The sequence below is a fragment of the Vidua chalybeata genome, chromosome 4 (genome assembly GCF_026979565.1).
Source record: "Vidua chalybeata isolate OUT-0048 chromosome 4, bVidCha1 merged haplotype, whole genome shotgun sequence".
Classification (NCBI taxonomy): Eukaryota; Metazoa; Chordata; class Aves; order Passeriformes; family Viduidae; genus Vidua; species Vidua chalybeata.
In genome coordinates this window covers 71018931-71032024 of record NC_071533.1, presented here as the reverse complement: position 1 = coordinate 71032024, position 13094 = coordinate 71018931, and the positions used below count along the sequence as shown (strand labels likewise).

General features: G+C 64.2%; 2 protein-coding genes and 2 non-coding genes across 10 annotated transcripts in view; all 4 read right to left on the bottom strand.

Moving 5' to 3' along the window:
* Positions 1-23: 23 nt before the first annotated feature.
* On the bottom strand, positions 24-4476 carry NOP56 (NOP56 ribonucleoprotein). The gene is made up of 12 exons (XM_053941855.1): positions 4434-4476; positions 4126-4215; positions 3775-3889; positions 3533-3694; positions 3142-3340; positions 2693-2880; positions 2464-2615; positions 2180-2280; positions 1859-2007; positions 1484-1605; positions 825-962; positions 24-693 (listed from the first exon to the last, which is right to left on the bottom strand). Exons 1-12 carry the CDS (start codon positions 4434-4436, stop codon positions 454-456), a joined length of 1659 nt encoding a protein of 552 aa, XP_053797830.1. The 5' UTR covers positions 4437-4476; the 3' UTR covers positions 24-453.
* Positions 1033-1101, bottom strand: LOC128787680 (small nucleolar RNA SNORD57). Its single transcript, XR_008430792.1, has one exon. It is a non-coding gene; the product is annotated as a small nucleolar RNA SNORD57 (small nucleolar RNA).
* LOC128787681 (small nucleolar RNA SNORD56) lies at positions 1678-1749 on the bottom strand. Its single transcript, XR_008430793.1, has one exon. It is a non-coding gene; the product is annotated as a small nucleolar RNA SNORD56 (small nucleolar RNA).
* Positions 4477-5159: 683 nt separating the features above from the next.
* Positions 5160-13094, bottom strand: part of DCTN1 (dynactin subunit 1) — a 56957-nt gene continuing 49022 nt past the window's right edge. For 5 of the 7 annotated variants that reach the window (XM_053941445.1, XM_053941447.1, XM_053941448.1 and 2 more), the window contains 12 exons: positions 12822-12971; positions 11968-12129; positions 10372-10503; positions 10118-10246; positions 9344-9486; positions 8924-9090; positions 8502-8516; positions 8037-8170; positions 7045-7234; positions 6320-6396; positions 5958-6047; positions 5160-5524 (listed from right to left, as the gene is read on the bottom strand). In XM_053941445.1, the coding sequence (XP_053797420.1) occupies positions 5387-5524; positions 5958-6047; positions 6320-6396; positions 7045-7234; positions 8037-8170; positions 8502-8516; positions 8924-9090; positions 9344-9486; positions 10118-10246; positions 10372-10503; positions 11968-12129; positions 12822-12971 (1527 nt within the window). In that variant the 3' untranslated portion in view covers positions 5160-5386. The remainder of the gene's footprint in view (positions 5525-5957; positions 6048-6319; positions 6397-7044; positions 7235-8036; positions 8171-8501; positions 8517-8923; positions 9091-9343; positions 9487-10117; positions 10247-10371; positions 10504-11967; positions 12130-12821; positions 12972-13094) is intronic. The other 2 variants (XM_053941446.1, XM_053941450.1) reach the window with 1 other exon arrangement.

Sequence of the window (13094 nt, the reverse complement as noted above, 5' to 3'; positions counted from 1 at the left end):
GGAGCAGGACAGGAGGGACCAGCAACGACCTCAGCCCTTTATTGGGGTTTGGGTACCGCGAGCGGGGCCCGGCCCCTGCACTGCACAGGCAGGGGGGACACAGCCTGGGGACAGCCCCAGGTCCCCAAGGAAGGGGACACGGCCTGGGGACAGCCCCAGGTCCCCAAGGAAGGGGGCACGGCCTGGGGACAGCCCCAGGTCCCCAAGGAAGGGGACATGGCCTGGGGACAGCCCCACACAGCCCAGGCCCCAGGGAACGGACGTGGGGTTGGAAGTTCCACTGTGTAAGGCACAGTCCAGGGGCCGCTGGTGGCCAGAGGGACTCAGCCAGGCCACGAGGGGCTGTGACACGTTCCAGGTGGCCACTGTGCCACAGCTGGGGACGCCACGGCATCGGGTGAGTGGCTCCTGCCTGTCCATCAGTCTGTCAGTCCTCGTACTGCTCTCTGCTCCCTAATCCTCCTCAGAGTCCTGAGCCGCTGCCTTCTTCTTCTTCTTCTTTTTCTTCTTCTTTTCCTCCTCCTCTTCCTCCTCAGGCTCTACCACGACTTTCCTTTTCTTCTTGGGCAACGGCTCCTCCTCCTCCTCCTCCTCCTCCACCCCGTTCTCCTCAGGCTCTGGCTCTGCTTCCGACTCCTCTGGCTGCTGCTGCTTCTTCTTTTTCTTCTTCTTCTTGGCCCCCACGTCGTTCTCCTGTGGGGAGCCCCACATCAGCTCTGGCCCCATCCTCCCTGCCCTCCTGGGGCACAGAGACCCCCTCACACCCCCCCTGGCAGCAGGAGCATCCAGGACCCCCCAAAAGGGGCTCACCCCATCCCCCTCACCTCTGTCTCCATCACCGAGTTCTCCTCCGGCTCCTCGGCGGCCGCTGCCAGGGCCTCCAGCCGCCGCTTCTCCCTCTTCTTCCTCTTCTTCTCCTTCTTCTCCTGCCTCCTCTTCACCTCAGCCACCACCTCGTTGGCCTGGGGACACACAGGGGGCACGTGAGCCAGGGCAGGGTCCCAGAGTTTGTCCCCACACCTGGCCCTGGTCGGATCAGACTCATTAAATCAGTCTTTGGCCTCCACAGCAGGTCAGGATGGCAGAGTGACATCACCTCCGACACGGGCCCTGACCTTCACCTTCATCCCCCCAGCACTTCACCATCACCTTCATCACCACAGGATCTCACCATCATCACCCCAGCACCTCACCATCATCTTCATCACCTCCACCACCATCTTCCATCACCCCAGCACCTCCCAGTCACAATCTCCAGCCCCTGGTACCTCACTACTGCCATCTTCATCTCGCCCAGGACCTCACCTCCATCATCTTCCTCACCCCAACACTTCCATCATTTTCATCTCAGCACCTCACCACCACCACCACCATCTTCATCTCCCCCAAGACCTCACCTCCTCCTCCATCTCTCCCACTGCCTGCATTTGTCACCCTCACCCTGCTTCTTCATCCCTCAACATCCCCTCCTCTTCCTCCTCACCTCCACCACGGCCTCCTTCATCACCTCCAGGTTCTTGCGGGGCGGCTCTCCGGTCTCGTAGAAGGCCAAGCGCTCCTCCACCTGCTCCCGCAGCTTGTCCCCAAAGACACTGGTGGGGACCTCTGCGGGGAGGGGCCGGGGGGGGGCTCAGCACTCACCCTGCACCCCCAAACCCCCCCGAGTGCCCCCGCGCTCTGCTCAGCCCACAGGAGTCACCATTCACCGCGGTGAGATGCTGTTGACGAAAAATGTTCCCATCACGGCAGAGCGGCCCTGAATCCCCCGAGCGCCCTCCCCGTGCCCAGCTGGGCACCGAGCGACAGCGCCCACCGTGTCTGTGCCCCCGAAACCCCCCCGAGACCCCCCCAAGCCCACCTGAGAAGCAGTCGATGCGCGAGGCGATGGTGCACTTGTTGGCCAGGTAGCGCGAGATCCGCCCCTTGTTCTTGGCGGCCGCGCGCCCGATGAAGGTGGAGTGGAAGATGAGGCCGTACTTGGGGGTGTTCCCCCGCGTCTTCAGCGCCCTGCGAGTGCCCAGGGTGGGGTCAGGACCCCCGAATGCCGCCCCCACCCACGGACGGCCCCTCCCCGCCCCGCCGTGCTCCGGGGGTCGCTCAGACTGGGCCCGGCTGCTCAGCCCCGGCGAGTCACAGCCGCGGCCCGCGGCCGCCATCACCGCGACCGCGCCGGCGGTACCTGAACAGGGCCTTCTCGGCACCCAGGATCTGCACCGTCGACGCCGGGTACTTGGCCAGGTTGGTCAGGCTGCCAGCGTGTGAGATGAGGCGGGCGCCCACCTGGGGGACAGCACCGGGTGGGGGTTACAGGTGGCCCTGAAGCCCCCAAGGGCACAGAGAGTCCCCGCAGGCCGGGGATCAGCAGTGGAAGCGTCAGCAGTACGACTCAGTGGATTGACAGATTCACTCTGACATCATCTCCGCGGCTGGGCAGGTGACAGGGGACGCTCTGGGGACACTCACCACCTCCCCGATGAGGGCCGACAGGCTGGGGGCCACCTGGCTCATCTTGGAGCGCAGGTACTCCTGCAGCCCCTTGCGGTAGTCGGACAGCGAGATGACGCGGCGGGAGAAGCTCTCGATGTTGATGAGGTCCAGGGGGGAGATGTCCATCCCTGGGGGTGGCACGGGGTGAGTGGCAGCACTGACCACGTGGCCAGGCCCCCCTCGAGCCCCTCAGAGCCCTCCTCACCCATGGAGGAGCGGGAGGCCTCCAGGATGGCCTGGGCCTTGGCGCTGTCCATGACGATCTCCTCCAGCCCTTCCAGGCTCTCCTCGCTCAGCTCCCGGCGGTTCCCGATGAATTTGGCCACCCGGCAGTACATGGAGTTCTCGGGGACGATCTTGATCAGCTCGGGGAAGTGGTACCCGTACCACTCCCTGCAGGGACAGCACACGGTCACTGGGGCTGCCCGGACCCCGCCCCAGCTCTGTGTGTCCCCAGGCCACCCCACCCTGTCCCCAAATGTCCCCCTCAGCCCACGCCGTGGCCCTGTGGCCCGGCCAGTGGCCCCTGGGGAGCTGCTGTCCCTCCCCGGTCTGTACAGGCGGCCGGAGCAGTGGCAGCTGCCTGTGGTAAGCATGGGGAGAGAGGGGGAACCCCCAAACCCTTCAAACCCCCCACAACCTGTCCCCACCGACCGGACACGCATGGAGAAGGTGTTGATGTCCTTGTCCAGCTGGTCCAGCAGGCTGATGGACTGGATGATCATGTTGTCCACCCGGTGCACGTTGAACTTCACCTTGGCCCGGGAGTAGCTGTGGCCGAGCCCCAGCTGGGCCTTGGCCGCCGACTGCGCCGTGAGGCCTCGGACCAGCGCCGGGAAGTGCAGCCGGATCCCTGCGGGGACACGGGGTCACCACGGGGGGACAACGGCGCCAGCACAGCGACACTGAGCTGCCACCGCGCGCAGCCCCAGGGACACCTCACAGCCGCGGCGCCGGGTCCAACCCACTCCTCACCCCCCCAGCTGAATCCCGACTAAACCCGGAGCCCACCGAGATGTCCCCTGTCCCCTCTGTCCCCACTCACCGCGCATGAGCTCGGCCACGACGCCCCCGGTCTGGCACTGCACCCCCAACTCCTCCAGCACGGCCGCGCCCATCTTGGCATCGCCCACCCCCAGCACCACCTTCTTCCTCTTGGGGGGCAGCGCCGTGTCCAGCAGCAGCCGCAGGTCCTCGTGCAGCACTCCTGCGGGACACGGAGGGCTCAGGGCGGCCCGGGGGTCCCCGCGGGAGGGGCGGTCCCGGTTCCCCCGGCCCCGCGCTCACCCTCGGACACGGCGTTCATGTTCTCCAGCGCGCTCTGCGCCGAGCGGAACGGCGAGAACGCCACGAGCTTCACCACGTTGTGGAACTTGCCCAGCGTGAGGACGCTCTCCTCCACCTGCGGGCCAAGCGGGGCGGGGGCTCCGGTCACACCCGGGCACGGGGAGCGGCCCCGGCACTGCGACCCCCACCCCCCGCCGCCCCCAGGCCTCCCCCGCCGGTTCTCCCACCTCCGCCCGTCCCCAGTCCCGGCGTGTCCCCTCCTGTCCCCGATCCCCGTTCTCGTCCTTCCCCACGCCGCTCCCAGCCTCCCCCCGCGCTCCGCTCCCGCTCCTCCCCGCCGCGGGGCCGTACCTGCGGCAGCAGCAGGCCGATCTCCTCCACCTCTCGCACGGCGAACAGCGCGTACCCGGCCGCATGTTCGAACAGCACGTGCAGCAGCACCTGCGGCACCGGAGGCTCCGCTCACCGGGGGCGGCACCGGGGCCGCGCTCCCGCCCATCCCCGCGCCCGCCGCCCCACCGGAGCGCCCGGCCAGGCTCGATGCGGCTCCCCCAGCCTCCCTCCGGTCCCGGCCCGGCCCGATGCGGTCGGTGGGAGGTCCTGAGTCCCTCCCCGCTCCCGATGGCGTAGGATGCGGCGCGGGCCCGTCCCTCACTCACCATCGTCCTGCCGCCGCCGCCGCCGTCCGGAACTGACGCCGTGTCCCCGCCGGAACCCCGCCTCCTTCCTCCTCCACCAATCAGCGCCCACTGCGCCGCGCCCTCCGCCAATCACCGCGGGCCGCCTTCGATGGGCCCGCCCCGCGGCCAATCAAGCAGAGGAGGGACTGACCCCGCCCCCTCGGCGGCGCCTGCCAATCAGAGACAGGAGGGGGCGTTCCCTCCCGCCTTTTCCTGCGCGCCGGCCAATGGGAGCCGCGCGCGCGCGCCCCGGCCCCGCCCCTTCCCGCGCTGTTTGGCGCGCGCGCGGCCGCACGTGGCGGGACCCGCCCCCCCCCCCCCCCCCCCCCCAATGTCCCCGCGGTGCCACCCCGGGACCCCCGATGGGCCCGGGACCCCTCCCGGGGCGCCCACAGCTCTCCCGGTGCCCTCCTGGCACCCTCAGTGCCCTCCAAGTGTCCCCCTGGTCCCATCCGGGACACCCAAATGTCTCCCGGTGCCATCCCAGGGTCCCCAAATGTCCCCGTGGTTCCATCCCGGCGCTCTCTGTGACCCCCCCCGAGTCCTCAGTCCCCTCCCGGGACTCCCAGTGCCCCTCTTGGATCCCTTCCGTGACTCCCCCCAGTGCCCTCCCAGTCCCCTTCATGCTCCCCCGTGTCCCCTCCGGTGTCCCCTCCCGTGTCCCCCGCAGTGTCCCCGCCCGGTGCCCGGTTCCAGGCGCAGGAAGCGCGTCCAGGGAAGTTTTATTGGATGCCAGGAGCGCGGGGGGGCCGCAGCCCCGGCCCCGCGGGGGTCCCGGGGGGGGTCTGTAGTGTCCGAGAGCAGCGCGGGGGGCCCGGATCCCCCCCCGGGGGAAGCGGCTCCGGCTCCCACCCGCGAGCGGGGCCGGCGTGGGGAGGAAACGGAGAGTCCCGAGGGAGGGGACAGCGGGGTGGGGGTCCCTCGGGGGCGGCTCAGGCGACGAAGTGCTGGCGGAGGTGCTGGAGCAGGTCGGGGGTGAGCAGCACCCGGTGGGCCTGGCCGTGCCCCGGCGCGCACGGGATCGTCACCCGCCCGCACAGCGCCGGGCCCTGCGCCTGCTCCTGCTTGGCCTGCGGGGACAGCGCCACGCTCAGAGTGTCCCCAAGGGACCTGGTGGCTGCTGTGGGTCACGGGGTGCTGGGGTGGAGCAGGGGGTCCTCGCTGGCCCCATCCCTTGGGATCCCTCGGGATTGGAGTTTGTCAGAACAGGGGGTCCCGCGAAATTTGGGGTCAGGAACAGGGGTCCCTTGGGATGGACTGGGGCCCCTCAGGAAGGGGAGTTTCTTGAGACTGGGGTCCCTCAGGTACAGGGGATCCCTGGAGATTGGGGTCCCTCAGGATAGGGGGTTCCTTGGGACTGGGGTCCCTCGGAATTGGGGGCCCTCAGGAATGGTTTTTTTTTGGAATCAGGGTTCCCTCAAGACTGAGAGACTCCTTTGGGATTGGGGTCCCTCAGGACTGGGGCCCTCGGAGCTGGGGGGTCCCTCGGGATGGGGCTCTCACCTTCAGGAAGGAAGAGGACGGGAAGGTGCCGAAGGTGGTGGAGACGCCGGCGCCCGGCTGCTGCTGAACCATCTCCCGCAGCGTGTCGTCCTGGGGGGCACAGCAAGGTCACCCCAAAACCCACCCCGTGGGGACCCTTGTCACCCCCCCAGAGCCCCTCACCCACCCCATGGAGCCCTTGCCCACCCTGGGCAGGAATCAGAGGGGTCAAACCCAACTGTTTTGGGAGGAGAACGGGAATGGGAATGGGCAGCACCTTGTCCCCTCGCTGCCACCAGGTGCCACCAGCCCCAGCCTGGAGGCTGGAGGGCTGGGCTGGGGGTGCCACCAGGTCCCCCATGTTGGAGAAGACCCTTCCTCACCTTCAGGGCGTCGATGGAGTTCTTGAGGGCGCAGAGCCGGGCCGTCTGCTCCAGCAGCCGCGCCGACGAGCTCCTTGCTGCGGACACGGGAAGGGAGGGATGGGCGTGGGGGGCATGGACACAGCTGAGCAGCTGTGACCCCCTCACGCTGGCACCGGGTGGGTTTTGGGGGATTTTTACCTCCTCAGGCTGGCACCAGGTGTGTTTTGGGGGATTTGATCTCCTCAGGCTGGCACTGGGTGGGTTTTGGGGGATTTGATCTCCTCAGGCTGGTACCAGGTAGGTTTTGGGGGATTTGATCTCCTCAGGCTGGCACTGGGTGGGTTTTGGGGGATTTGATCTCCTCAGGTTGATACCAGGTAGGTTTTGGGGGATTTGATCTCCTCAGGCTGGCACCAGGTGGTTTTTGGGGGGTTTGACCCCCTTGAATTAGTACCAGGGGTGTTTCAGGGGTTTGGGGAGCTCCCCAGCAGGGAGAGGCTGAGCCGCCCTGGAGCAGCTGAGCCCCAGGACACCAAGCCACGTCCCCAAACACACCGATGGCCCTGAGGGGGACAGGGACGGGCACTGTGGGGGACACAGAGCTGTCCCCCTCAACCCAAACACCCCAAACCTGCCAGCAGAGCAGATCCCACCCCGCAGCCGTGTGCTCCGGGCGCTGCCAGTCCCTCCGTGGGCAGAGAGGGACGACACAAAATCCCAAGGAAGATCTTTGTAGGACCTACTGGATTTGCTCTGCCTCATGTCCACCACCTTGGCGTTGGCGCTGAGCTGGTAGAGGGTCTCCAGCAGCTGCGTGGTCTTGCGGTAGAGGCTCTGCGTGGGCAGCCCCTCGGCCGGCCGGTCCCGGGCCACGGCCACCCGCGGCACCTGCAGCGGGGCCAGGCTGGCCAGCTCCATCTTCATCTGGGCGCCCTGGGATCCACGGGAAAGCCCAGTGAGGGATGCAGGGAATGGGGAAAACGCCGGGAGAGGCCGGGTGGGAAATGGGTGAGAGCAGAAAGGCAGGGGGTGAAACGCTGCTAAGGACAGCAGGGGTGGGAGCAGGGACACCCGTGGGGCTTGCACGTGGGGCTGGTTGGATTTGGGAGCTGTTAATGAGCTGCTCCATCCCCTCCATGAATTAATATCCATTAGAATAGTTGGTTAATTGGATTATCTGCTGCTGTGCCCCATGGGGTGTTCATTAATCAATCAATCAATCAATCTGGTTGTGGCAGTGGCATCTGCACAGAGGGGACCAGGGCTGGCGGGGGCATCAGCAGCACCCCCAGTGCCACCAGCATTCCCAGCTCCCAGTGCTGACCCTGCTCTCAGCCCCTTCCCCTGGAGCACTCCAGATGAGAGCCCGTTCTCCAGCTCATCCCATATCCCACGGGGATCCCATCCTGCAGGGATCCCATCCTGCAGGGATCACATCCCAACCACATCCCATCCCATGGGGATCCCATCCGACAGGGATCACGTTTCACAGGAATCCCATCCTACAGGGATCACACCCCACGGGAATCCCATCCCAAAGGGATCCCATCCCACAGGGATCAAATCCCACGGGAATCCCATCCCAAAGGGATCCCATCCCACGGGAATCCCATCCCATCCCACAGGGATACGTTCTCCGGGAATCCCATCCCAAAGGGATCCCATCCCACAGGGATCCCATCCCACGGGGATCCCATCCCACAGGGATCCCAATCCCATGCCATTCCCCCCCGACCTTGAGCAGGTTGTTCTCGTTCTTGAGGTGTTTCAGGGAGAGCTGCAGGGCGTCGATCTGCTGCAGCAGGAGGGGTGAATCCTTCACCTGGACGGGTCCGGAGCCGCCTCCCGGCACCTGCCCGGCACCAACACCTGCGGAGGGGCACCGCCATCAGCGCTGCCACCCGTGACGGTGGCACGGCGCGCTGTCACCAGCACGTGGCACCTCCCTGGAGAAGTCCCACCAGCTCCCAGTGCTCCTTCCCAAGGCTCTCCAGCTGGGGGTCACCCCTCTGCACATCCATCACAATTCCATGCTCATCCCTCCCTTCCCAACCCCCCCTGGAGCCACCAGGGCCGGCAGCATCCGAGCAGGACCCGGATCCTCCCCTGGCTCCCAAATGGAGCCGTGTCCCAGGGTTTGGGTGTCCTGGGATCTCACCTCCCCCCATGCCCTGGGGCTGCATGCAGGGTGTGTCCCTACCTCGCTGCTGTTCCTCTGCAGCACAGGGAGAGGGGCCAGGAGAGACAAGAAAAATCAGGATTAAAGCCCCGGATTGGGCGGGAGAGGAGCTGTGGCTGGAGCAGCTCTGGGCTCCCACGGCCACATCTGGGCCTGACCCCATTCCCAGCAGCTGGGAGTGACCCAAGCAGGGCCCCTGCAATGCTCCCCCAGAGCCAGGGGCTTGGCACAGAGCTCCCAGGCTGCTCCTGCTCCTTTGGGAATGAGAATACACCAGCAACATTCCTGGCATCCAGCACTGGGACTGTGGGAGAGGCTGCGGCTCCACGAGAGCCAGGAGCTGCTGTGGGAGGAGCACCATTCCCAAATTCCTGGTCACACATCACCCCTGGAGCTCCTGTGCCAGGAGGACACCCCAGCCCCACGGCAGCCGTGCCTCTCACCTCCGGCGATGCCGGACACGATGGAGGCCACGCCCGAGGGCGGGGTCCCCCGCAGCCCCTCGATCGTCCTCTTGGACTGGTTGTTCAGGCGCTGCTTCAGCTCCACCTTCTCCGACTCCAGCTGGTCAATGTCAGCCTGGAGAGCGTCCATGGTCTCCTCAAACTCCCTGGGAAGAGCACACAGAGGGATGTGTGAGGCCAGGGATGCTGTTTGTCCAGGACCCCTTATCCTGTCCCTCCATCCCTTGTCCCCGGTCCCTCTCCAACTCTCCTGGAGCCCCTTTAAGGCCCTGGAGCCTTCCCTTCTCCAAGTGAACATTCCCAGCTCTCCCAGCCTAGCTCCAAGTAGAGGGAATCCAGCTCTTGGAGCAGCTCTGTGGCTTCCTCTGGACAAGCTCCACACCCCTATTCCAAACTCACTTCTCCTTCTTTTTGAGCAGCGTCTGGGTCTCATCCAGCTTGGTCTGGATCTTTTCCACGCGGTCATCCGCGTCCTTGGAAGCGCTGTCCAGCTTCTTCTCCAGCAGGCTGAGCCGCACGTTGGCCTCGCTGAGCTCCTCGCCCTGGAGCAGCAGCGAGGGAATCAGAGACCTGGGGGAGCCCCCAGATCACCAGCACCCACAGCTGGAACCCAGATCAGCTCCCCAGAGCCCCCAAATCACCAGCACCCACAGCTGGAACCCAGAACAGCTCCCCAGAGCCCCCAAATCACCAGCACCCACGGCTGGAACCCAGAACAGCTCCCCAGACCCCCCAGATCACCAGCACCCACAGCTGGAACCCAGATCAGCTCCCCAGAGCCCCCAGATCACCAGCACCCACAGCTGGAATCCAGATCAGCTCCCCAGAGCCCCCCAAAATCACCAGCACCCACAGCTGGAACCCAGAACAGCTCCCCAGAGCCCCCGAATCACCAGCACCCATGGCTGGAACCTGGAACAACTCCCAGCTCCCACCCTGTGCACCCCAGAATATGGTGGGGGCAAGATCTGGATGGCAGCACCTCCCTGCTCATGGGAAAAACATCCCCAGGAGATCTGGATGGGGCTTGGGATCAGCATCTCCATAGGCAGGAAGTCACCAGGAGTGTGGAGGTGAATCCCACAGCAGCCAGGAAGGCAGGGATGGGTGAGGGACAGGCAGGGATGGGTGAGGAGGAGCCAGGAAGGCAGGGATCAGTGAGGAACACCTCACCTTGATCTTGAGGGACTTCTTCAGCTCCTTGATGACCGTCTCCCTGTCCTCCAGCTTCAGCCCCAGCCCCTCTGCATCCGTGATCTCGGCCCGGAGCGCGGCCGCCCGGAGCTCCGCCGGCGGCGTGGGCTGGACCGGCGGGACAATCGGGATTTTAGGAAGAATCCCAGACACCACAGCTGCCCAACTCCCTGTGCTGGTCACCCACAGCCTCCTGGTGACTGTGGGTGGTGACAGAACAGAGCCCAGCCCACCTTGTTCTGCGGGCGGTCGGCGTCGTACTCGCCCTCCTGCATGGCCGTGGCCATCTTGTTCATGGTGGCCATGAGGATGCTGCAGGACTGGCGCAGGCACTCGTAGGGATTGATGCCCTGGGAGCCGTAAATCTGGGAAGGAAAGGGAGGACCTGGGTGGTGGCCCTGGGCTGGGCTCACAGCCCCTGAGCCGCATCCCACAGCTGGTGTTTCCCTCTGATGGTTAAGGATGTCCCTCTGATATTTAAGGGTGTCTCTCTGATATTTTAGGATGTCCCTCTGATATTTAAGGGTGTCCCTCTGATGTTTAAGATGTTCCTTTGATGTTTAAGATGTTCCTCTGATGTTTAAGGATGTTCCTCTGATGTTTAAAACGCCCCACTGACGTTTAAAATGTCCCACTGCTGTTTAAAGTGTTCCTCTGATGTTTGATGTCCCTTTGGTGTTTAAGAATCATCCTTAAAATCCACATCCAACGCAAAACCTTCACTTCCATCAACAAATCCAACCAACAAAATGCAAAAAACTGGACACACAAAAATCCAAGTAACACCAAACAGAAGTGGATGATTTACAAAAAATTCACCCCTTGTCCCTTCTCCATAATTGCACCAAAATCAGCACAAAATCCACAGACACTGCATCCATTGAGTGCAGGGAGATGGAAAAGGCTATGGAGAGCTGAGGGGGCTCAGCCTGGAGAAAAGGAGGCTCAGGGGAAACCTTTCCTCTCTCTACAAGAATTCCCCACGATCATTCCACCCTGTGGAATGTGGGAATACGGCTGGGATACCTCACCACACCTGAAACACCCCAGCACATCCCCTGAGAGAGACCAGAGGGACAGCACAGGGCAAGGCACTGAGCATGTGTGGCATTCCCTGGCCACGTTCCACCTGGGAATGGTGAAGGGTGTCCCACCTGGGAATGGTGGGAAGGGTGTCCCACCTGGGAATGGTGAAGGGTGTCCCACCTGGGAATGGTGGGAAGGATATTCTTCCTGGGAATGGTGGGAAGGATATTCTTCCTGGGAATGGTGAGAAGGATGTCCCACCTGGGAATAGTGGGAAGGATGTCCCACCTGGGAATGGTGGGAAGGATTTTCCACCTGGGAATAGTGAAGGATGTTCCACCTGGGAATGGTGGGAAGGGTGTTCCACCTGGGACTGGTGGGAAGGATATTCTTCCTGGGAATGGTGGGAAGGATGTCCCACCTGGGACTGGTGGGATGGGTGTTCCACCTGGGAATGGTGAGAAGGATGTCCCACCTGGGAATGGTGAAAGATTTTCCACCTGGGAATGGTGAAGGACGCCCCACCTGGGAATGGTGAAGGATGTCCCACCTGGGACTGGTGGGAAGGACTTTCCACCTGGGAATGGTGAAGGACGCCCCACCTGGGAACGGTGAAGGATGTCCCACCTGGGACTGGTGGGAAGGATTTTCCACCTGGGACTGGTGGGATGGGTGTTCCGCCTGGGAATGGTGAAGGATGCCCCACCTGGGAATAGTGGGAAGGATGTCCCACCTGGGAATGGTGGGATTTTCCACCTGGGAATGGTGGGATTTTCCACCTGGGAATGGTGAGGGACGCCCACCTGCTCGCTGACTTTGAAGGCCAGCTCCTCGAGGCGCGGGGCCGGCAGCCCCTCGTTCTCGGCCAGCGGCGCGATCAGCTGCGCCCCGGCCGCCGCCACCTCCTGCAGCACGGCCACCACCCACGTCAGGTGCTTCCGGCACTCCAGCAGCGTGTCCGACACCTGGCAGGGCAGAGAGGGATGAGTGGGGATGGCACGGACACGTGGGCTGCTGGAATCATCGCTGGGACTGGGGCAAATAACGGGAAGATGGAGGGAAACGGGTTCTGGGTGTGGATCCAGGTCTCCATCCCAGATGGGAACGCAAAATCCGGATGTCACATCCATCGTGTCCAGGGAAGGAGCACCAGGAGCAGCTGAGGGAGCTGGAAAGGGGCTCAGCCTGGAGAAAAGGGGGATCGGGAGGACCTTGTGGCTCTGCACAACTCCTGACAGGAGGGGACAGCTGGGGGGGGATGGATTTGGGATCTTATCCCAGGGAACAGGGACAGGATGAGAGGGAACGGCCTCAGGCCGTGCCAGGTTGGATATTGGGAAAATTCCTCCTGGGAAGGGCTGTCCCACCCTGGCACAGCTGCCCAGGACAGGGGGAAGTCCCCAACCCTGGGGGGATTTAACATCCATGTGGATGTGGCACTTGGGGACAAGGTCATTGATGGCTTTGGCAGTGCTGGGGACGTGGTTGGACTCAGGGATCTCCAAGGGATTTTCCAACCTAAACCAATCCCTGATTCCATGATCCCAGCTCAGCTCACACCCCTTCCCTCTGCCCTGAGCTGCTGCCCAGCTTCCCCAGGGCGTTTGCTGCCGGCCCAGTGCATCCCACAGCTCCCAGTTTGTCCCTGTCCCCTCACCTGCGCTCCGAAGCCCAGGGCCGCCGGAATTCCCGGCGCGTCCGTGCCCGGCATGCGGCGCCGGATCTTCTTGCAGAACTGGCGGATGTCGCTGCAGGATGTCTCCAGGTCCTTGAGCAGGATGGCCAGGTCGGCCGCCTCCTGCCCGGCCTGGGGACACAGAGGGACCTCAGAGGGACGCTGGGACATGGGGACCTCAGAGTGACACGGGGACACACACAGGGGCACGGGGACAGAGAGACTTAGATCTCACAGGGACATGGGAACAGAGGG

Coding starts and splice junctions, on each gene's coding strand:
- NOP56 (XM_053941855.1), bottom strand. Junction 963..1,483: donor TGAAGGAGGCCGTGGTGGAG/GTGAGGAGGAAG, acceptor GTGTGTCCCCAG/GCCAACGAGGTGGTGGCTGA. Junction 694..824: donor ACTCGGTGATGGAGACAGAG/GTGAGGGGGATG, acceptor GGCTCCCCACAG/GAGAACGACGTGGGGGCCAA.